Below are 23,381 nucleotides of genomic sequence, written 5' to 3'. Positions count from 1 at the left end.
GAGGAGATCCCTCAGGAGACCATCCGCCACCTCATCAGGAGCATGCCCAGGCGTTGTAGGGAGGTCATACAGGCACGTGGAGGCCACACACACTACTGAGCCTCATTTTGACCTGTTTTAAGGACATTACATCAAACTTGGATCAGCCTGTAGTGTGGTTTTCCACTTTAATTTTGAGTGTGACTCCAAATCCAGACCTCCATGGGTTGATAAATTGGATTTCCATTGATTATTTTTGTGTGATTTTGTTGCCAGCACATTCAACTATGTAAAGAAAAAAGTATTTAATAAGATTATTACATTCATTCAGATCTAGGATGTTATTTTAGTGTTCCCTTTATTTTTTTGAGCAGTGTATTTGTTTAAAACATTTTGGGGTTACTACATGATACCATATGTGTTATTTCATAGTTTTGATGTCTTAACTATTATTATACAATGTAGAAAATAGCAAAAACAAAGAAAAAGCCTTGAATGAGTAGGTGTGTCCAAACTTTTCACTGGTAGTCTATGCTGTCCCTACTCATTTGTAATTGTGGAGGCCTGGTCATCTGATGCAGCACTCCATCACTCCGTTTCGCTACACCCACAATAATATCTGCTAAATATGTGTATGTGACCAATCAAATTTGATTTGATTTGTTCAGACGTCTTAACCTTTTCCACATTTTGTTTCGTTACAGCCTTATTCTAACATGGATAAAATAAATAACAATTCCTCATCATTCTACACACAATACCCCATAAGGACAAAGTGAAAACAGTTTTATTTTTTATTTTAGCAAATGTATTAAAAACAATACTTTCCCGAATGCACTGTATAAATCTATATATATATATAATATATTATAAAGATGTAATGTCTGTGTCCCCAATAGGAGTGAAGCAGGAAGTAAAAGCAGGAAGTAATTGTATTTCTTTGGTGGTGTGTCCCCCATGCAGGTCAGCCAGACAAGAAGGAGGTGATCCGAGGGGTGTACTCTGTGATCGACCTGCTCAGCAGAACCCACCTGAGTACCCTGGAGCGCCTCATCTTCCACCTGGTCAGGTGAGGGGTCCCATAGGAAACAGGATGTCCACTCACTGGCTGCGTCCCAATTCTCCACCCTTCTCCCAAAGTGTGCACAAACTCCCTCCAGTCAATGATACACCAATGCTTCTAAATCCATGACGGGCAGTGTGGGAGAAGGGTGGAGGGAAGTTGGCATCCACTGCATACCAGTTTTCACATTGAAGAAACTATTTGACAGTTTTCAATAGTTTTTTTGCGACCCCCCCCTCTGACGTGTGTTTGTGTGTGTGTGGTCTTCCAGGATCACCCTTCAGGAAGACACCAACCGTATGTCGGCCAATGCCCTAGCCATCGTGTTCGCCCCCTGCATCCTCCGCTGCCCCGACACCATCGACCCCCTGCAGAGTGTCCAGGACATCGGCAAGACCACCGCGTAAGACTCCCTTATGGTGCTTCTCACCCAGGGCGCATCGTTCCTGGTTCTGGAAGGCTTTGCAGAACTCCAGGACCAGAGTCATAGGAAACAACCTCTGTCTACCTGTCTGTCTCTCTGTCTCTCTATTGCGACAGCTATAGACACAGCCAACTTCTCTGCTGCAGTTGTTTTTGCTATCAGTGTTAAGGTCAAGGTTATTTCTTGCCCCTACAGATCTGATAGATGCCGCTCTGCCTTACCACTGAGCCAGGATAGAGCTAGGGACTGTTCCTCAAACTCAACATTAATGGCCTTACAGTAGAGTGGGCTATCCCCGAAGTCGAGTCCCTCAGGTTAGATTACTTTATACCAGCAACTCAGGTCCCCGATATCTGGTCATCGATATCTGGTCCCCGATAGGCTAGTTAACCAGATGCTAAATGAATCCAGTCTATTTCAGAAAGAGTAAAACGTCATGCACTTGTATGACTCTTTGATGACACAGGGTTTCAGAACAATAAAGCAGATTTTTTCAACATTTCAGAAACAGGCATAAAAGAATCACAAATCAATCAATATCACCAATCAATGATAGGTAACCATCAACAGTACATTGAATTGATAGACACCTTCAGTGCCCTCTACTAAACACTTATTGCTAAGCCAATAAAATATTTTTGGGGGGTCTATTACAGTTTTATTTGACATATTTAATAACAAGACAAACGGTCCATCTACAACTCTATCAACAGTTTTTTGGCTCCCCCCTCAGACGTTGTCTAAAAACATGCTTCTATCAAATCAAATTGTATTTGTCACATGTGTATATAGGTCCTGGATGGCAGGAAGCTTGGCCCCAGTGATTTATTGGGCCGTACGCACTACCCTCTGTAGCGCCTTACGGTTAGATGCTGAGCAGTTGCCATACCAGTTGGTGATGCAACCGGTCAGGATGCTCTCGATGGTGCAGCTGTAGAACTTTTTGAGGATATGGGGACCCATGCCAAGTCTTTTCAGTCTCCTGAGGGAGAAAAGGTTTTGTTGTACCCTCTTCACAACTGTCTTGGTGTGTTTGGACCATGATAGTTCGTTGGTGATGTGGACACCAAGGAACTTGAAACTCTCGACCCGCTCCACTACAGCCCGTCGATGTTAATGGCGGCCTGTTCGGCCCGCCTTTTCCTGTAGTCCACGATCAGCTCCTTTGTCTTGCTCACATGGAGAGAGAGGTTGTTGTCTCTGACCTCCTCCAAATAGGCTGTTGTGTCGTGAGTGAACAGGGAGTACAGGAGGGGACTAAGCACGTACCCCTGAGGGGCCCCAGTGTTAAGGATCAGCGTGGCAGATGTGTTGTTGCCTACCCTTACCACCTGGGGGGCGGCCCGTCAGGAAGTCCAGGATCCAGTTGCAGAGGGTGGTGTTTAGTCCCAGGGTCCTTAGTTTAGTGATGAGCTTTGTGGGCACTATGATGTTGAATGCTTAGCTGTAGTCAATGAATAGCACTCTCACATAGGTGTTACTTTTGTCCAGGTGGGAAAGGGAAGTGTGGAGTGCGATTGAGATTGTGTCATCTGTGGATCTGTTGGAGCGGTATGCGAATTGGAGTGGGTCTAGGATTTCCAGAATGATGGTGTTGATGTGAGCCATGACCTGTCTTTCAAAGCATTTCATGGCTACCGACATGAGTGCTACGGGGCGGTAATAATTTAGGCAGGTTACCGTGGGCTTCCTTGGGCACAGGGACTATGGTGGTCTGCTTGAAACGTGTAGATATTACAGACTCGGTCAGGGAGAGGTTGAAAATGTCAGTGAAGACACTTGCCAGTTGGTCCACACATGCTTTGAGTACAAGTCCTGGTAATCTGTCTGGCCCCGCGGCTTTGTGAATGTTGACCTGCTTAAAGGTCTTGCTCACATCGGCAACGGAGAGCATGATCACACAGTCATCTGGAACAGCTGGTGCTCTCATGCATGCTTCAGTGTTGCTTGCCTCAAAGCGAGCATAAAAGCCATTTAGCTTGTCTGATAGGTTCACGTCACTGGGCAGCTCGCGACTCGCTTTCCCTTTGTAGTCCGTATTAGTTTTCAAGGCCTGCCAAATCCGACAAGCATCAGAGCCAGTGTAGTAGGATTCAACCTTAATCCTGTATTGACGCTTTGCCTGTTTGATGGATCGTCTGAGGGCGTAGCAGGATTTCTTATAAGCGTCCAGATTTGTGTCCCGCTCCTCGAAAGTGGCAGCTCTAGCATTTAGCTCGATGCGGATGTTGCCTGTAATCCATGGCTTGTGGTTGGAATATGTATGTACCGTCACTGTGGGGACGACGTCGTCGATGCACTTGATGAAGCCGGTGACTGAGGTGGTATACTCCTCAATGCCATTGGATGAAACCCGAAGCATATTCCAGTCTGTAGTAGCAAAACAGTCCTGTAGTGTAGCATCCACGTCATCTGACAACTTCAGTATTGAGCGAATCACCAGTGCTTCCTGCTTTAGTTTTTGCTTGTAAGCAGGAATCAGGAGGATAGAGTTATAGAGTTGTGGTCAGATTTGCCAAATTGAGGGTGCACGCGTCTCTGTGTGTGGAGGTGATCTAGAGGTTTTTTTCCCCTCTGGTTGCACATGTGACGTGCTGGTAGAAATTAGGTGAAATGGATTTAAGTTTGCCAGCATTAAAGTCCCCGGCCACTAGGAGCGCCACTTCTGGATGAGCATTTTCTTGTTTGCTTATGGCCTTATACATCTCGTTGAGAGCGGTCTTAGTGCCAGCATCGGTCTGCGGTGGTAAATGGACGGCTACGCATAATATAGATGAGAACTCTTGGTAGATAGTGTGGTCTACAGCTTATCATGAAGTACTCTACCTCAGGAGAGCAATACCTTGAGACTTCTTTCATATCAATTAGGTATTCTTAAGGATTCCTCCTAGAATTTTACTTTAACTGCATGTAATAAAAATGTAAATATAAGTATAATAAAAAATATAGGAGGAAAAAATAAAATATACTTTAAGCGAAAAAAGCTACAGCAAAAATCTTCTTCCAGCAGTCGACAGGTTCTTCTATCATGCCCCCCTTTATACCCTCCATCTTCCTTTCTCATTGTGGTTTACACCTACTCCGATGACGCATTCAGTGGTTAACACCCAGTTAGGCAGGATGTTACCTTTCGCAATATCCCCGCCTTGACAGGATGCCTCCTCCTGGTCGCTCTGACCAGGGAATTTCCAATGCAAGCGAGCACCATTTAGTACATTCTATTATCGTTAACTTTTAAAACATTACCATTGCCTACTTGGCTCCATTATAATGCTACTCCAACCCAACACATTAACTCCCATTACATCTTAAACCTTCACCAACTTAAACCTTCACCAACTTAAACCTTCACCAACTTAAACCTTTCATCATTTCAACATTGTAACCTTTCATTATCAACCTCCTACACGCCCTAAGGCCTTGTTCCTCTAAGCTTAACAAACATAGTCTATATGCATCATACCTTAAAGCAAACAACATTATAACATTGTTAACCATTTAACTGCATTGCTTCAATCATCCTTTACTATCTCCCTTGGTACATTTCCCAATGCTTTCACCCTCAAACATTTAACATATTTAACCTTTAATTATTATTTTTGTAAATTCCAGTCCAAATGTATGTATTTATTTTTGTTCTTATTCTTCTTTTCCTTGGTCAATGTCAATTCTCTCTCAATGTTCATTCTCCTTTGTGTGTGTGTGTGTGTGTGTGTGTGTGTGTGTGTGTGTGTGTGAAAGTGAAACTTCTTCATGAGTGTGTGTGTGGGCTTAGAGGATGCAAATGTGTCTCTAAAATGTCACAGAGAACTGGGCCTTAACCTACTACTCTTGATAACCCGATTAGTTGCAACTGTGTAAACAATGGCAGTGACAACGGACGTACCTCAATAGCTTTAATTCATCAGATGAGTGAGTGTTATTTCTGTTCCAGATCCCCTCAGACTGCAATCAGTTCCTATAAGACAATATCAATGATAATTTCTAAATTATAGATTGAGCAACAGGAGAAGTCACCTTATTCACTGGTTGCTCATTCTGCCTGTCTTCCTTTAGGTGTGAGGAGCTGACTCATTCTGCCTGTCCTCCTCTAGGTGTGAGGAGCTGACTCATTCTGCCTGTCCTCCTCTAGGTGTGAGGAGCTGACTCATTCTGCCTGTCCTCCTTTAGGTGTGAGGAGCTGACTCATTCTGCCTGTCTTCCTCTAGGTGTGAGGAGCTGACTCATTCTGCCTGTCCTCCTCTAGGTGTGAGGAGCTGACTCATTCTGCCTGTCTTCCTCTAGGTGTGAGGAGCTGACTCATTCTGCCTGTCCTCCTCTAGGTGTGAGGAGCTGACTCATTCTGCCTGTCTTCCTCTAGGTGTGAGGAGCTGACTCATTCTGCCTGTCTTCCTCTAGGTGTGAGGAGCTGACTCATTCTGCCTGTCCTCCTCTAGGAGCTGACTCATTCTGCCTGTCCTCCTCTAGGAGCTGACTCATTCTGCCATGTCCTCCTCTAGGAGCTGACTCATTCTGCCATGTCCTCCTCTAGGAGCTGACTCATTCTGCCATGTCCTCCTCTAGGAGCTGACTCATTCTGCCATGTCCTCCTCTAGGTGTGAGGAGCTGACTCATTCTGCCTGTCTTCCTCTAGGTGTGAGGAGCTGACTCATTCTGCCATGTCCTCCTCTAGGTGTGAGGAGCTGACTCATTCTGCCATGTCCTCCTCTAGGAGCTGACTCATTCTGCCATGTCCTCCTCTAGGTGTGAGGAGCTGACTCATTCTGCCATGTCCTCCTCTAGGAGCTGACTCATTCTGCCTGTCCTCCTCTAGGTGTGAGGAGCTGACTCATTCTGCCATGTCCTCCTCTAGGTGTGAGGAGCTGACTCATTCTGCCTGTCCTCCTCTAGGAGCTGACTCATTCTGCCATGTCCTCCTCTAGGAGCTGACTCATTCTGCCATGTCCTCCTCTAGGTGTGTGGAGCTGATCATCGGAGAACAGATGAATAAGTACAGGGCCAGACTGAAGGACATCAACAGTTTGGAGTTTGCTGAGAACAAGGCCAAGAGCAGACTGACACACATCAGGAAGTCCATGGTAAGGCACCAGGACCACAGGGGTGTTCATCGTGTTCATTAGGTATCAAATGGAAGAAAACAGACAGAAAATTGGAGGGACTTTCTGGACTTGTCCAATAAGAGGCGCTCATTTTCATTTTCATTGCAAAATGTTTTAAAGCGTTTTCTGTCGCATAACCTAATGAACACAACCCAAGGGTCTGGTGTGAGGACAAATGTAACCTTACCCTCTGACTGAGATCATCATAGACCTCCCTCTCTGTCTTCCAGTGGTTGACTTTGAACCTTTAACTATTAATTCCTCTCACACAATGTAATGTCCTCCAACGAAGGTTTCCCTCTCTAACCCTATTCTCCCCTTACCCCACTCCAGAAACCTGTACTAATCGCTGTTAAGTTTATTGGCATAACCCGCACGACCACTCCGGTATGTATTCTTAGTATATACTTCATGTGACCACACCCAGTCCTGTTAGCCCATTTGTCTGTGGCGCTGTCAATCAACCAGTCCTGTTAGCCCATTTGTCTGTGGCACCGTCAATCAACCAGTCCTGTTAGCCCATTTGTCTGTGGCGCTGTCGATCAACCAGTCCTGTCAGCCCATTTATCTGTGGTGCTGACAATGCTGTCAGTCAATTCTGCGTACCTTCACAATGCCATCTCTTCTTTTTTTCTCTCCCTCGTCTCTCTCCGTCCTCTCTCACTGTCCTTCTCTCTTTACCCCTCCTTCTCTATTTCCCTTCTCTCTCAATCTCCTCTCCCACCTCTCTCTCCCTCCTCTCTCTCCCTCCTCTCCCACCTCTCTCTCCCTCCTTCTCGCTTTCTACCTCCTCGCTCTCTCCCTACTTCTCTCTCAATCTCCTCTCTTTCTCCCTCCTCTCCCTCCTCTATGTCCTCTCTCTCCCTCCTCTCTCAATCTCCTATCTTTCTCCCTCCTCTCTCAATCTCCTCTCCCACCTCTCTCTCCCTCCTCGCTCTCTCCCTCCTTCTCGCTTTCTCCCTCCTCGCTCTCTCCCTACTTCTCTCTCAATCTCCTCTCTTTCTCCCTCCTCTCTCCCTTCTCTCTCTCCCTCCTCTATGTCCTCTCTCTCCCTCCTCTCTCTCTCTCTCCCTCCTCTCTCAATCTCCTATCTTTCTCCCTCCTCTCTCTCTCTCTCTCTCTCTCTCTCCCCTTCTCTCCCTCCTCTCAGTCCTTCTCGCTGTCCCTCTGTCTTCATCCTCCCTTTCTCTATATATTTATTTTCCACAGAATATTGTCTTTGTGTCTGTTGCAGTCGGCCAACTGTCATTCTCAGCTTGTCACTTACAATGCGTTCAGAAAGAATTCAGTCTCCTTCCCTCTTTTCACATTTTGTTACGTTACAGCTTTATTATTCTAAAATTGAGAAAATAAATGTTTTACTTATCAATCTTCACACAATACCCCATAATGACATCACAATACCCCATAATGACATCACAATACCCCATAATGACATCACAATACCCCATCATGACATCACAATACCCCATAATGACAAAGTGAAAACAGGTTTTTCTATATTTTTGCACATAAAAAAAAGACCATCTGTGCAGCACTCCACCAATCAGGCCTTTATGGTAGAGTGGCCAAATGGAAGCCACTCCTCAGTAAAAGGCACATGACAGCCCGCTTTGAGTTTGCCAAAAGGCACCTAAAGGATTCTCAGACCATGAGAAACAATAATCTCTGGTCTGATGAAACCAAGATCGAACTCTTTGTCCTGAATGCCAAGCGTCACTTCTGGAGGAAACCGTGCACCATCCCTACGGTGAAGCATGGTGGTGGCAGCATCATGCTGTGGGGATGGTTTTCAAAGACAGGGACTGGGAGACTATCGAGGGAAAGATGAACGGCGAAAAGGACAGAGATCCTTGATGAAAACCTGCTCCAGAGTGCTCAGGACTTCAGACTGGGGCAAAGGTTCACCTTCCAACAGGTCAACGACCCTAAGCACATAGCCATTTGGCTTCGGGATGAGTCTCTGAATGTCCTTTAGTGGCCCAGCCAGAGCCCGGACTTGAACCCGATTAAACATCTCTGGAGAGACCTGAAAATAGCTGTGCAACGATGCTCCACATTCAACCTGACAGAGTTTGAGAGGATCTGCAGAGAAGAATGGGAGAAACTCCCCAAATACAGGTGTGCCAAGCTTGTAGCGTCATACCCAAGAAGACTCAAAGCTGTAATCGCTGCCAAAGGTGCTTCAACAGAGTACTGAATAAAGGGTCTGAATACTTACACTTCCGTTCAAAAGTTTGGGGTCCCTTAGAAATGTCCTTGTTTTTGAATGAAAAGCAAATATTTTGCCCTTTAAAATAGCATCACATTGATCAGAAATACAGTGTAGACATTGTTAATGTTGTAAATGACTATTGTAGCTGGAAACGGCTGATTTATTTTAAAGGAATGTCTACATAGGCGTACAGAGGCCCATTATCAGCAACCATCACTCCTGTGTTCCAATGGCACGTTGTGTTAGCTAATCCAAGTTTATCATTTTAAAAGGCTATTTGTCATTAGAAAACCCTTTTGCAATTATGTTAGCACAGCTGAAAACTGTTGTTCTGATTAAAGATGCAATAAAACTGGCCTTCTTTAGACTAGTTGAGTATCTGGAGCATCAGAATTTGTGGGTTCGATTACAGGCTCAAAATGGCCAGAAACAAATAACTTTCTTCTGAAACTCGTTAGTCTATTCTTGTTCTGAGAAATGAAGGCTATTCCATGCAAGAAATTGCCAAGAAACTGAAGATCTGGTACAACGCTGTGTCCTACTCCCTTCACAGAACAGAGCAAACTGTCTCCAACCAGAATAGAAAGAGGAGTGGGAGACCCCAGTGCACAACTGAGCAAGAGGACAAGTACATTAGTGTCTAGTTTGAGAAACAGACGCCTTAAATAATACCCGTAAAACACCAGTCTCAACGTCAGCAGTGAAGAGGCGACTCCGGGATGCTGGCCTTCTAGGCAGAGTTCCTCTGTCCAGTGTCTGTGTTCTTTTGCCCATCTTAATCTTTTATTTTTATTGGCCAGTCTGAGATATGGCTTTTTCTTTGCATCTCTGCCTAGAAGACCAGCATCCCGGAGTCGCCTCTTCACTGTTGACGTTGAGACTGGTGAAAAAAAAATAAAAAATTGCACACATTTCTAATAACCTGTTTTTGCTTTGTCATTATTTTCATGCATGTTAACATTAGAAGCCTCCTCCTTAAGTTTATTTCATTCACCGCTTTAGCACACTCTGCCAACCCGGATGTCCTAGCCGTGTCTGAATCCTGGCTTAGGAAGAAATTTCCATCCCCAACTGTAACATTTTCCGACAAGATAGAACTGCCAAAGGGGGCGGTGTTGCAATCTACAGCAGAGATAGCCTACAGAGTTCTGTCTTACTATCCAGGTCTGTACCCAAACAATTCGAGCTTCTACTTTTAAAAATCCACCTTTCCAGAAACAAGTCTCTCACCGTTGCCGCTTGATATTAGACCACCCTCTGCCCCCAGCTGTGCCCTGGACAGCATATGTGAATTGATTGCCCCCCATCTATGTTCAGAGCTTGTGCTGCTAGGTGACCTAAACTGGGACATGCTTAACACCCTGGCCATCCTACAATCTAAGCTTGATGCCCTCAATCTCACACAAATGATCAATGTACCCACCAGGTACAACCCCAAATCCGTAAACACGGGCACCCTCATAGATATTATCCTAAGCAACTTGCCCTCCAAATACACCTCTGCTGTTTTCAACCAAGATCTCAGCGATCACTGCCTCATTTCCTGCATCCGTAATGGGTCTGCGGTCAAACGACCACCCCTCATCACTGTCAAACGCTCCCTAAAACACTTCAGCGAGCAGGCCTTTCTAATCGACCTGGCTCGGGTATCCTGGAAGGATATTGACCTCATCCCATCAGTAGAGGATGCCTGGTTATTCTTTAAAAGTGCCTTCCTTACCATCTTAAGTAAGCATGCCCCATTCAAAAATGTAGAACCAGGAACAGATATAGCCCTTGGTTCTCTCCAGACCTGACTGCCCTTAACCAACACAAAAACATCCTGTGGCGTTCTGCATTAGCATCGAATAGCCCCCACGATATGCAACATTTCAGGGAAGTCAGGAACCAATATACACAGGCAGTTAGGAAAGCTAAGGCTAGCTTTTTCAAGCAGAAATTTGCATCCTGTAGCACAAACTTAAAAAGGTTCTGGGACACTGTAAAGTCCATGGAGAATAAGGGCATCTCCTCCCAGCTGCCCACTGCACTGAGGCTAGGAAACACTGTCACCACCGATAAATCAACTATAATTGAGAATTTCAATAAGAATTTTTCTACGGCTGGTCATGCTTTCCACTTGGCTACCCCTACCCCGATCAACAGCCCTCACCCTCCACAGCAACTGGCCCAAGCCTCCCCCATTTCTCCCTCACCCAAATCCAGATAGCTGATGTTCTGAAGAGCTGCAAAATCTGGACCCCTACAAATCAGCCGGGCTAGACAATCTGGACCCTATCTTTCTAAAATAATCTGTCGAAATTGTTGCAACCCCTATTATTAGCCTGTTCAACCTTTCTTTTGTATTGTCTGAGATTCCCAAAGATTGGAAAGCTTCTGCGGTCATCCCCCTCTTCAAAGAGGGAGACACTCTAGACCCAAACTGCTACAGACCTATATCTATCCTACCCTGCCTTTCTAAGGTCTTCGAAAGACAAGTTAAGAAACAGATTAACGACCATGTCGAATCCCACCGTACCTTCTCCGCTATGCAATCTGGTTTCTGAGCTGGTCATGGGTGCACCCCAGCCACGCTCAAGGTACTAAACGATATCATAACCGCCGACGATAAGAGACATTATTGTGCAGCCGTATTCATCGACCTGGCCAAGGCTTTCGACTCTGTCAATCACCACATTCTTATCGGCAGACTCAACAGCCTTGGTTTCTCAAATGATTGCCTCGCCTGGTTCACCAAGTACTTCTCTGATAGAGTTCAGTGTGTCAAATCGGAGGGCCTGTTGTCCGGACCTCTGGCAGTCTCTGTGGGGGTGCCACAGGGTTCAATTCTCGGGCCGACTCTCTTCTCTGTATACATCAATGATGTCGCTCTTGCTGCTGGTGATTCTCTGATCCACCTCTACGCAGACGACACCATTCTGTATACCTCTGGCCCTTCATTGGACACTGTGTTAACTAACCTCCAGACGAGCTCCAATGCCATACAACTCTCCTTCCGTGGCCTCCAACTGCTCTTAAATGTAAGTAAAACTAAATGCATGCTCTTCAACCGATCGCTGCCCGCACCTGCCTGCTCGTGCAGCATCACTACTCTGCACGACGGTTCTGACTTAGAATATGTGGAAAACTATAAATACTTAGGTGTCTGGTTAGACTGTAAACTCTCCTTCCAGACTCACATGAAGCATCTCCAATCCAAAATTAAATCTAGAATCGGCTTCCTATTTCGCAACAAAGCAACCTTCACTCATGCTGCCAAACATACTCTCGTAAAACTGACTATCCTACCGATCCTCGACTTCGGCAATGTCATTTACAAAATAGCCTCCAACACTCTACTCAACAAATAGGATGCAGTCTATCACAGTGCCACCCGTTTTGTCACCAAAGCCCCATATACTACCCACCACTGTGTCCTGTACGCTCTCGTTGGCTGGCCCTCGCTTCATACTCGTCGCCAAACCCACTGGCTCCAGGTCATCTACAAGTCTCTGCTAGGTAAAGCCTGCCTTATCTCAGCTCACTGGTCACCATAGCAGCACCCACCCTTAGCACGCACTCCAGCAGGTATATCTCACTGGTCACCCCCAAAGCCAACTCTTCCTTTGGCCGCCTTTCTTTCCAGTTCTCTGTGGCCAATGACTGGAACGAACTGCAAAAATCACTGAAGCTGGAGACTCATATCTCCCTCACTAGCTTTAATTACCAGCTGTCAGAGCAGCTCATAGATCACTGCACCTGTACATAGCCCATCCAACTACCTCATCCCCATACTGTATTTATTTATTTGTCCTGCTCCTTTGCACCCCAGTATCTCTACTTGCACATTCATCTTCTGCACATCTACCATTCCAGTGTTTAATTGCTAATTTGTAATTACTTCGCCACCATGGCCTATTTATTGCATTACCTCCCTTGTCCTACCTCATTTGCACATACTGTATTTAGACTTTTTCTACTGTATTATTGACTGTATGTTTGTTTATTCCATGTGTAACTCTGTGTTGTTGTATGTGTCGAACTGCTTTGCTTTATCTTGGCCAGGTCGCAGTTGCAAATGAGAACTTGTTCTCAACTAGCCTACCTGGTTAAATAAAGGTGAAATAAAAATAAATAAAAAATAATAAATTATGGGGTATTGTGTGTGTATATTAATGAGAGCAAAAAAATGTAATACATTTTAGAATAAGGCTGTAATGTAACAAAATGTGGAAAAAGTCAAGAGGTCTGAATACTTTGCGAATGCACTGCATCTCCACACCGATGACACCATTGATTTGTAATAAATATCAACCTTTTATTTATTATTTGTTAATTCAAACAGTTCTATGATGAATGTATTATGACTATCAACGGTCATTACTAGGTCACGTGAGAGAAATGAGAGCTGTGGTTGGTTCATTGGACAGATAGGCAGAGCAGTGCTTAGTGTCTGTTAACAATGAGATCTGTGGTTGGTTCGTTGGATAGATAGGCAGAGCAGTGGTTAGTTCGTTGGACAGATAGGCAGAGGAGTGCTTAGTGTCTGTTAACAATGAGAGCTGTGGTTGGTTCGTTAGACAGATAGGCAGAGCAGTGGTTGGTTCGTTGGACAGATAGGCAGAGCAGTGGTTGGTTCGTTGGACAGATAGACAGAGCAGTGGTTGGTTCGTTGGACAGATAGGCAGAGCAGTGGTTGGTTCGTTGGACAGATGGGGAGAGCAGTGGTTGGTTCGTTGGACAGATGGGCAGAGCAGTGGTTGGTTCGTTGGACAGATAGGTAGAGCAGTGGTTGGTTCGTTGGACAGATAGGCAGAGCAGTTGTTGGTTTGTTGGACAGATAGGCAGAGCAGTTGTTGGTTTGTTGGACAGATAGGCAGAGCAGTGGTTGGTTCGTTGGACAGATGGGCAGAGCAGTGGTTGGTTTGTTGGACAGATGGGCAGAGCAGTGGTTGGTTCGTTGGACAGATAGGCAGAGCAGTGGTTGGTTCATTGGACAGATAGGCAGAGCAGTGGTTGGTTTGTTAGGCAGAGCAGTTGTTGGTTTGTTGGACAGATAGGCAGAGCAGTGGTTGGTTCGTTGGACAGATGGGGCAGAGCAGTGGTTGGTTTGTTGGACAGATGGGCAGAGCAGTGGTTGGTTCGTTGGACAGATAGGCAGAGCAGTGGTTGGTTCGTTGGACAGATAGGCAGAGCAGTGGTTGGTTCGTTGGACAGATAGGCAGAGCAGTGGTTGGTTCGTTGGACAGATGGGCAGAGCAGTGGTTAATGCCGTTGAGCAGATAGACAGAGCAGTGGTTGGGTCATTGGACAGATAGGCAGAGCAGTGGTTGGTTTCTGTTAGCATGCTTTGTTTAATTTCTGTTTTGAAGTGTTGCATCCCGACCAAACCAAACCCCAAGGCTAGCACAACATGTTTTTAAAAAATATATATGTTTTTGCTTCACAACATAATAACATGCAGCCTAACACCGGTCAAAAGGTCATGCCTGTGTGTGCGTGCGTGTCTGTATGTGTGTCCGCTACAGTTTGTTGGTTTTATAACACTCGTGAAGTAGCTTTGTCATAACGCTGCATAAAAATAGTCAAGAAAAATATGCACATCACTGTATAAATGACCCTCGTCAACCGTATCACAGTATAAATTACCCTCGTCAACCGTGTCACAGTATGAATTACCCTCGTCAACCGTATCACAGTATGAATTACCCTCGTCAACCGTATCACAGTATGAATTACCCTCGTCAACCGTATCACAGTATAAATGACCCTCATCAACTATGTCACACATTGAGTTTTCTGTCCAGCCATATTGAACACTCATGTCTCAGGCTGTTTCCACTGTGTATGTATCGTTAGTAGAAACAATAATCATGACACTGAGTCCGATGTGAACCATTAGATCAGCCTCTATCCTAACTATCTAATAGTCTATTGTAGCCTAGCCTATCTAATAGCCTAGCCTATCTAATAGCCCATTGTAGCGTAGCCTAATAGCTTAGCCTATCTAATAACCTAGCTTATCTAATAGCCTAGCCTATCTAATAGCCTAGCCTTTCTATCCTATCTAGTGACCTAGCCAAGTCTAGACGATCTTATAGCCTAGCCTCTATCCTAACTAGCTTTGTTTCCTGTGTCCTATAGGGCAAAGGTCGTCTGCGGAGGGGTAGCAGCCACCACACGCCCTCCCCGCCCCTCAGCCCCAGAGTGCTCCCGGTGGTGGACGGGGAGAGTGCAGAGGAGGAGAGGGCAGAGCTGGGGCTGACAGAACAGCAGCAGGCCACCATGCAGCAGGAAGAGAGGGTCCTCACGGAGCAGATTGAGAGCCTGCAGAGAGAGAAGTGAGCTTGATTGTCTCTTATTATTAACAGTGTTCACAAGTCACTATACTCTACTAGAACTCTAAAACTCTAATACTTTGGAACTCTAGTACTCTAGAACAACTTTAGTACTATAGTACTCTAGAACAACTCTAGTACTCTAGAACTCTAGTACTCTAGAACAACTCTAGTACTCTAGAACTCTAGAACAACTCTAGTACTCGAGAACTCTAGAACTCTAGTACTCTAGAACTCTAGAACAACTCTAGTACTCTAGAGCTCTAGTACTCTAGAACAACTCTAGAACTCTAGTACTCTAGGGCTCATCCTCAAATATCAAAGTACAGTAAAGCAGTGGTCACAAACCTTTTCTGAGTCAAGATCACTTTCTGAGTCAAAATGCAAGCTGAGATCTACCACTCCGATTTGTTTTAAACATGACTTAAACATAAGCCTTTGCAACATTAACCAATTAAAAACAGTTCTGTATCAATAATGTTTGTGCAGTAGGCTATAGGCCCAATACATTTTCACTGCATATTGGCTTTGCTTGAATTTCCCTGCCAATGCCTTGTTCGGACCATTTAAATAAATATGTATTTCAAAATTTGAGATGTGAAATATGATCACACCGGTAATAGATCAGTTGTTGTATTACTTGTTGGACACAGCTGAGTAAGCTCACGTTTAAATGATTTGCTTTTTATTTTTATTTTACTGGGCTGATGGTGCCTGCATCTGATGGTCAGTCTCAGCGGAGGGAGAGAGCAGCAGACTGAGGGTCAGTCTCAGCGGAGGGAGAGAGCAGCAGACTGAGGGTCAGTCTCAGCAGAGGGAGAGAGCAGCAGACTGAGGGTCCGTCTCTCTACATCCCTGCGCTCTCTCTTTCCTCCACTGACACTGACCAAAAAACGATACCGTCTTCCAGCTGATGGTGAAACTCGAGTCGCACCGCATTACTTCTGCCTCATGCACAAATTCATGTTGTTACTCCTATGAACAGAGGAAGTGAAATATTACTCAATATTGAAAAAGACCCAAGCCGCTAATAATAACGACGCAAGCCTATCGATACACTTTCCTACACATTCATTACAGCTGCACTGCTGGTTGCAGAGCGAGTGGAGAAGCTCATTTTATGGCTTATAAAAGTGTTGAATACAAAGTGTTGACAGTGCTGAGTAAGAACTTAAACATGAAGTCACTCATAAAAACGGCAACTCTCTGCTGTATTCGTTGACAGTCTCTCTCTAGTCATGGAACACAAGGATTTATTGTTGGGTTTTTTACAGAAATGTTTGGCGATCGACTAGGAATGCCTTGGCGATCGACTGGTTGGTGACCACTGCAGTAATGTATATTGTCTTAGGAACAACTTTGTTGATAACAAGAGAAAGAGCCTAGTTCTGCTCAGTGAGTTATTCTGTAGACAGGGTAATATATAATAACATTAATATACGTCATTTAGCAGATGGTAATATATATGTCATTTAGCAGATGGTAATATATATGTCATTTAGCAGATGGTAATATATATATGCCATTTAGCAGATGGTAATATATATGTCATTTAGCAGATGGAAATATATACGTCATTTAGCAGATGGTAATATATATGTCATTTAGCAGATGGTAATATATATGTCATTTAGCAGATGGTAATATATATATGCCATTTAGCAGATGGTAATATATATGTCATTTAGCAGATGGAAATATATATGTCATTTAGCAGATGGTAATATATATGTCATTTAGCAGATGGTAATATATAATATATATGTAATTTAGCAGATGGTAATATATACGTCATTTAGCAGATGGTAATATATATGTCATTTAGCAGATGGTAATATATATGTCATTTAGCAGACGGTAATATATATGTCATTTTACAGATGGTAATATATGTCATTTAGCAGGTGGTAATATATACACTGCTCAAAAAAATAAAGGGAACACTTAAACAACACAATGTAACTCCAAGTCAATCACACTTCTGTGAAATCAAACTGTCCACTTAGGAAGTAACACTGATTGACAATACATTTCACATGCTATTGTGCAAATGGAATAGACAACAGGTGGAAATTATAGGCAATTAGCAAGACACCCCCAATAAAGGAGTGGTTCTGCAGGTGGTGACCACAGACCACTTCTCAGTTCCTATGCTTCCTGGCTGATGTTTTGGTCACTTTTGAATGCCGGCGGTGCTTTCACTCTAGTGGTAGCATGAGACGGAGTCTACAACCCACACAAGTGGCTCAGGTAGTGCAGCTCATCCAGGATGGCACATCAATGCGAGCTGTGGCAAGAAGGTTTGCTGTGTCTGTCAGCGTAGTATCCAGAGCATGGAGGCGCTACCAGGAGACAGGCCAGTACATCAGGAGACGTGGAGGAGGCCGTAGGAGGGCAACAACCCAGCAGTAGGACCGCTACCTCCGCCTTTGTGCAAGGAGGAGCAGGAGGAGCACTGCCAGAGCCCTGCAAAATGACCTCCAGCAGGCCACAAATGTGCATGTGTCTGCTCAAACGGTCAGAAACAGACTCCATGAGGGTGGTATGAGGGCCCGACGTCCACAGGTGGGGGTTGTGCTTACAGCCCAACACCGTGCAGGACGTTGGCATTTGCCAGAGAACACCAAGATTGGCAAATTCGCCACTGGCGCCCTGTGCTCTTCACAGATGAAAGCAGGTTCACACTGAGCACATGTGACAGAGCCTGGAGACGCCGTGGAGAACGTTCTGCTGCCTGCAACATCCTCCAGTATGACCGGTTTGGCGGTGGGTCAGTCATGGTGTGGGGTGGCATTTCTTTGGGGGGCCGCACAGCCCTCCATGTGCTCGCCAGAGGTAGCCTGACTGCCATTAGGTACCGAGATGAGATCCTCAGACCCCTTGTGAGACCATATGCTGGTGTGGTTGGCTCTGGGTTCCTCCTAATGCAAGACAATGCTAGACCTCATGTGGCTGGAGTGTGTCAGCAGTTCCTGCAAGAGGAAGGCATTGATGCTATGGACTGGCCCACCCGTTCCCCAGACCTGAATCCAATTGAGCATATCTGGGACATCATGTCTCGCTCCATCCACCAACGCCACGTTGCACCACAGACTGTCCAGGAGTTGGAGGATGCTTTAGTCCAGGTCTGGGAGGAGATCCCTCAGGAGACCATCCGCCACCTCATCAGGAGCATGCCCAGGCGTTGTAGGGAGGTCATACAGGCACGTGGAGGCCACACACACTACTTAGCCTCATTTTGACTTGTTTTAAGGACATTACATCAAAGTTGGATGAGCCTGTAGTGTGGTTTTCCACTTTAATTTTGAGTGTGACTCCAAATCCAGACCTCCATCGGTTGATAAATTGGATTTCCATTGATTATTTTTGTGTGATTTTGTTGTCAGCACATTCAACTATGTAAAGAAAAAAGTATTTAATAAGATTATTTCTTTCATTCAGATCTAGGATGTGTTGTTTTAGTGTTCCCTTTATTTTTTTGAGCAGTATATATATGTCATTTAGCAGATGGTAATATATATGTCATTTTACAGATGGTAATATTCGCCCCATTTAGCAGGTGGTAATATATATGCCATTTAGCAGATGGTAATACAGTGCCTTGCAAAAGTATTCATCCCCTTAGACGTTTTTCCTATTTTGTTGCATTTCAACCTGTAATTTAAATGGATTTTTATTTGGATTTCATGTAATGGACATACACAAAATAGTCCAAATTGGTGAAGTGAAATGAAAAAAATTACTTGTTTCAAAAAATGTTAAAAAAAATGTATAGCTACGGAAAAGTTGTCCTTCATACAGTTGGGGAAAAAAGTATTTGATCCCCTGCTGATTTTGTACGTTTGCCCACTTACAAAGAAATTATCAGTCTATAATTTTAATAGTAGGTTTATTTGAACAGTGAGAGACAGAATAACAACAAAAAAATCCAGAAAAACGCATGTCAAAAATGTTATAAAATGATTTGCATTTTAATGAGGGAAATAAGTATTTGACCCCTCTGCAAAACATGACTTAGTACTTGGTGGCAAAACCCTTGTTGGCAATCACAGAGGTCAGACGTTTCTTGTAGTTGGCCACCAGGTTTGCGCACATCTCAGGAGGGATTTTGTCCCACTCCTCTTTGCAGATCTTCTCCAAGTCATTAAGGTTTCGAGGCTGACGTTTGGCAACTCGAACCTTCAGCTCCCTCCACAGATTTTCTATGGGATTAAGGTCTGAAGACTGGCTAGGCCACTCCAGGACCTTAATGTGCTTCTTCTTGAGCCACTCCTTTGTTGCCTTGGCCGTGTGTTTTGAGTCATTGTCATGCTGGAATACCCATCCACGACCCATTTTCAATGCCCTGGCTGAGGGAAGGAGGTTCTCACCAAAGATTTGACAGTACATGGCCCCGTCCATCGTCCCTTTGATGCGGTGAAGTTGTCCTGTCTCCTTAGCAGAAAAACACCCCCAAAGCATAATGTTTCCACCTCCATGTTTGACGGTGGAGATGGTGTTCTTGGGGTCATAGGCAGCATTCCTCCTCCTCCAAACACGGCGAGTTGAGTTGATGTCAAAGAGCTCCATTTTGGTCTCATCTGACCACAACACTTTCACCAATTGTCCTCTGAGTCATTCAGATGTTCATTGGCAAAATTCAGACGGGCATGTATATGTATTCTTGAGCAGGGGGACCTTGCGGGCGCTGCAGGATTTCAGTCCTTCACCGCATAGTGTGTTACCAATTGTTTTCTTGGTGACTATGGTCCCAGCTGCCTTGAGATCATTGACAAGATCCTCCTGTGTAGTTCTGGGCTGATTCCTCACCGTTCTCATGATCATTGCAACTCCACGAGGTGAGATCTTGCATGGAGCCCCAGGCCGAGGGATATTGACAGTTCTTTCGTGTTTCTTCCATTTGCGAATAATCGCACCAAATGTTGTCACCTTCTCACCAAGCTGCTTGGCGATGGTCTTGTAGCCCATTCCAGCCTTGTGTAGGTCTACAATCTTGTCCCTGACATCCTTGGAGAGCTCTTTGGTCTTGGCCATGGTGGAGAGTTTGGAATCTGATTGATTGATTGCTTCTGTGGACAGGTGTCTTTTTTACAGGTAACAAGCTGTGGTTAGGAGCACTCCCTTTAAGAGTGTGCTCCTAATCTCAGCTCATTACCTGTATAAAAGACACCTGGGAGCCAGAAATCTTTCTGATTGAGAGGGGGTCAAATACTTATTTCCCTCATTAAAATGCAAATCAATTTATAACATTTCTGACATGCGTTTTTCTGGATATTTTTGTTGTTATTCTGTCTCTCACTGTTCAAATAAACCTACCATTAAAATTATAGACTGATCCTTTCTTTGTCAGTGGGCAAACGTACAAAATCAGCAGGGGATCAAATACTTTTTTCCCCCACTGTATGTATTCACCCCCTTTGCTATAAAGCCCCTAAATAAGATCTGGTGCAACCAATTACCTTCAGAAGTCACATAGTTATTTAAATAAAGTCCACCTGTGTGCAATCTAAGCGTCACATGATCTCAGTATATATACACCTGTTCTGAAAGGCCCCAGAGTCTGCAACACCACTAAGCAAGGGGCACCACCAAGCAAGCGGCACCATGAAGACCAAGGAGCTCTCCAAACAGGTCAGGGACAAAGTTATGGAGAAGTAAAGATCAGGGTTGGGTTATAGAAAAATATCAGAAACTTTGAACATCCCACGGAGCACCATTTAAATCCATTATTAAAACATGGAAAGAATATGGCACCACAACAAACCTGCCAAGAGAGGGCCACCCACCAAAACTCACGGACCGGGCAAGGAGGGCATTAATCAGAGAGGCAACAAAGAGACCAAAGATAACCCTGAAGGAGCTGCAAAGCTCCACAGCGGAGATTGGAGTATCTGTCCATAGGACCACTTTAAGCCGTGCACTCCACAGAGCTGGGCTTTACGGAAGAGTTTCCAGAAAAAAGCCATTGCTTAAATAAAAAAATAAGCAAACATGTTTGATGTTCGCCAAAAGGCATGTGGGAGACTCCCCAAACATATGGAAGAAGGTACTCTGGTCAGACTAAAAATGAGCTTTTTGGCCATCAAGGAAAATGCTATGTCTGGCGAAAACCCAGCACCTCATATCACCCCAAGAACACCATCCAAGAATACCATATCACCCCAAGAACACCATATCACCCCAAGAACACCAATAACAATTTCACCCCCACAGGAAATCATCACTGGCAGTTATAGAAAGACCCATTTACTATATAACCATTGATTCTTGAAGAATATAACTTATAAATGCCTCAAATGTTTCAACTGTATTACACAGTGAAGCACGGTGGTGGCAGCATCATGCTGTGGGGATGTTTTTCATCGGCAGGGACTGGGAAACTGGTCAGAATTTAAGGAATGATGGACGGTGCTAAATACAGGGAAATTCTTGAGGGAAACCTGTTTGTCTTCCAGAGATTTAAGCTGGGATGGAGGTTCACCTTCCAGCAGGACAATGACCCTAAGCATACTGCTAAAGCAACACTTGAGTGGTTTAAGGGGAAACATTTTAAACGTATTGGAATGGCCTAGTCATAGCCCAGACCTCAATCCAATTGAGAATCTGTGGTATGACTTAAAGATTGCTGTACACCAGCAGAACCCATCCAACTTGAAGGAGCTGGAGCAGTTTTGCCTTGAAGAATGGGCAAAAATCCCAGTGGCTAGATGTGCCAAGCTTATAGAGACATACCCCGAGAGACTTTCAGCTTTAATTGCTGCATAAAGTGGCTCTACAAAGTATTGACTTTGGGGGGTGAATAGTTATGCACGCTCAAGTTTTTCATTTTTTTTGTCTTAATTCTTGTTTGTTTCACAAGAAAAAATATTTTGCATCTTCAAAGTGGTAGGCATGATGTGTAAATCAAATGCAGATGGTTTTATCCAAAGCATCTTACAGTCATGTGTCCATACATTCTACGTGTGTGTGTGTGTGTGTGTGTGTGTGTGTGTGTGTGTGTGTGTGTGTGTGTGTGTGTGTGTGTGTGTAGGGAGGAGTTAACGTATGAGATGTTGATCTTGGAGCCGCGGGCGTCTGATGATGAGACTCTGGAGTCGGAAGCCTCGATAGGAACAGCAGACAGCTCTGAGAAACTCAACATGGACCCTGAAGGAGCCGCCTCCAACCCCTCTGGTGAGACTGGTGTGTGTGTGTGTGGTAAACACTTTTCTCTACCATGTAGGGAAGTAAAAGTGGATACTTTCTACAACTGAATGCATTCAACTGAAATGTGTCTTCCACACCAGAGAGATGCAGGGGGGGGTGCAGTTGTTGTTGGGGGTTAAGTGCCCTGCAGAATGACAGATTTTTTACCTTGTCGATTCGGGATTCGAACCAGCAACCGTTCGGTTACTGACCCAACACTCCTACCCGCCAGGCTACCTGCCACCCATGTACACTCTATACAAAAGTATGTGGACACCCCTTTTCAAATGAGTGAATTAGGCTATTTCAGTCACACCTGTTGCTGACAGGTGTATAAAATCTAGCACACCGCCATGCAATCTCCATAGACAAACAGTGGCAGTAGATTGGCCTTACTGAAGAGCTCAGTGACTTTCTCAGTACCGTCATAGGATGCCACCTTTCCAACAAGTCAGTTCATCAAATTTCTGCCCTGCTAGAGCTGCCCCGGTCAACTGTAAGTGCTTTTATTCTGAAGTGGTAACATCTAGGAGCAACAACGGCTCAGCCGTGAAGTGGTAGGCCAGACAAGCTCACAGAACGGGACCGCCGAGTGCTGAAGCGTGTAGCGCGTAAAAACCCTGTTCTCGGTTGCAACACTCACTACCGAGTTCCAAACTGCCTCTGGAAGCAACATCAGCACAATAACTGTTCGTTGGGAGCTTCATGAAATGGGTTTCCATGGCCGAGCAGCCGCACACAAGCCTAAGATCACCATGCGCAATGCCAAGCGTCGGCTGGAGTGGTGTAAAGCTCACCACCATTGGACTCTGGAGCAGTGGAAACACGTTCTCTGGAGTGAGTCACGCTTCACCATCTGGCAGTCAAACGGACAAATCTGGGTTTGGCAGATGTCAGGAGAACGCTACCTGCCCCAATTGTAAAGTTTGGTGGAGGAAGAATAATGGTCAGTTAATTTTTTTCATGGTTCCGGCAAGGCCCTTTAGTTCCAGTGAAGGGAAATCGTAACACTACAACATACAATGGCATTCTAAACGATTCTATGCTTCTAACTTTGTGGCAACAGTTTGGGGAAAGCCCTTTTCTGTTTCAGCATGAC

General features: G+C 44.8%; 1 protein-coding gene across 1 annotated transcript in view; it reads left to right on the top strand.

Annotated features, from left to right (window-relative positions):
* The window catches only part of LOC115193065 (unconventional myosin-IXAa), a 272,296-nt gene that overhangs the window by 247,953 nt on the left and 962 nt on the right, over positions 1-23,381 (top strand). The window contains exons 36-41 of the mRNA XM_029752049.1: positions 943-1,048; positions 1,314-1,445; positions 6,421-6,544; positions 6,899-6,952; positions 14,904-15,100; positions 22,128-22,270. Coding sequence (XP_029607909.1) covers positions 943-1,048; positions 1,314-1,445; positions 6,421-6,544; positions 6,899-6,952; positions 14,904-15,100; positions 22,128-22,270 — 756 coding nt within the window. The remainder of the gene's footprint in view (positions 1-942; positions 1,049-1,313; positions 1,446-6,420; positions 6,545-6,898; positions 6,953-14,903; positions 15,101-22,127; positions 22,271-23,381) is intronic.

The sequence above is a fragment of the Salmo trutta genome, chromosome 4 (assembly GCF_901001165.1).
Source record: "Salmo trutta chromosome 4, fSalTru1.1, whole genome shotgun sequence".
In the NCBI taxonomy this organism is placed as follows: domain Eukaryota; kingdom Metazoa; phylum Chordata; class Actinopteri; order Salmoniformes; family Salmonidae; genus Salmo; species Salmo trutta.
The sequence above is the reverse complement of the archived record's forward strand: the minus strand, read 5'-3'. Positions and strand labels throughout refer to the sequence as shown.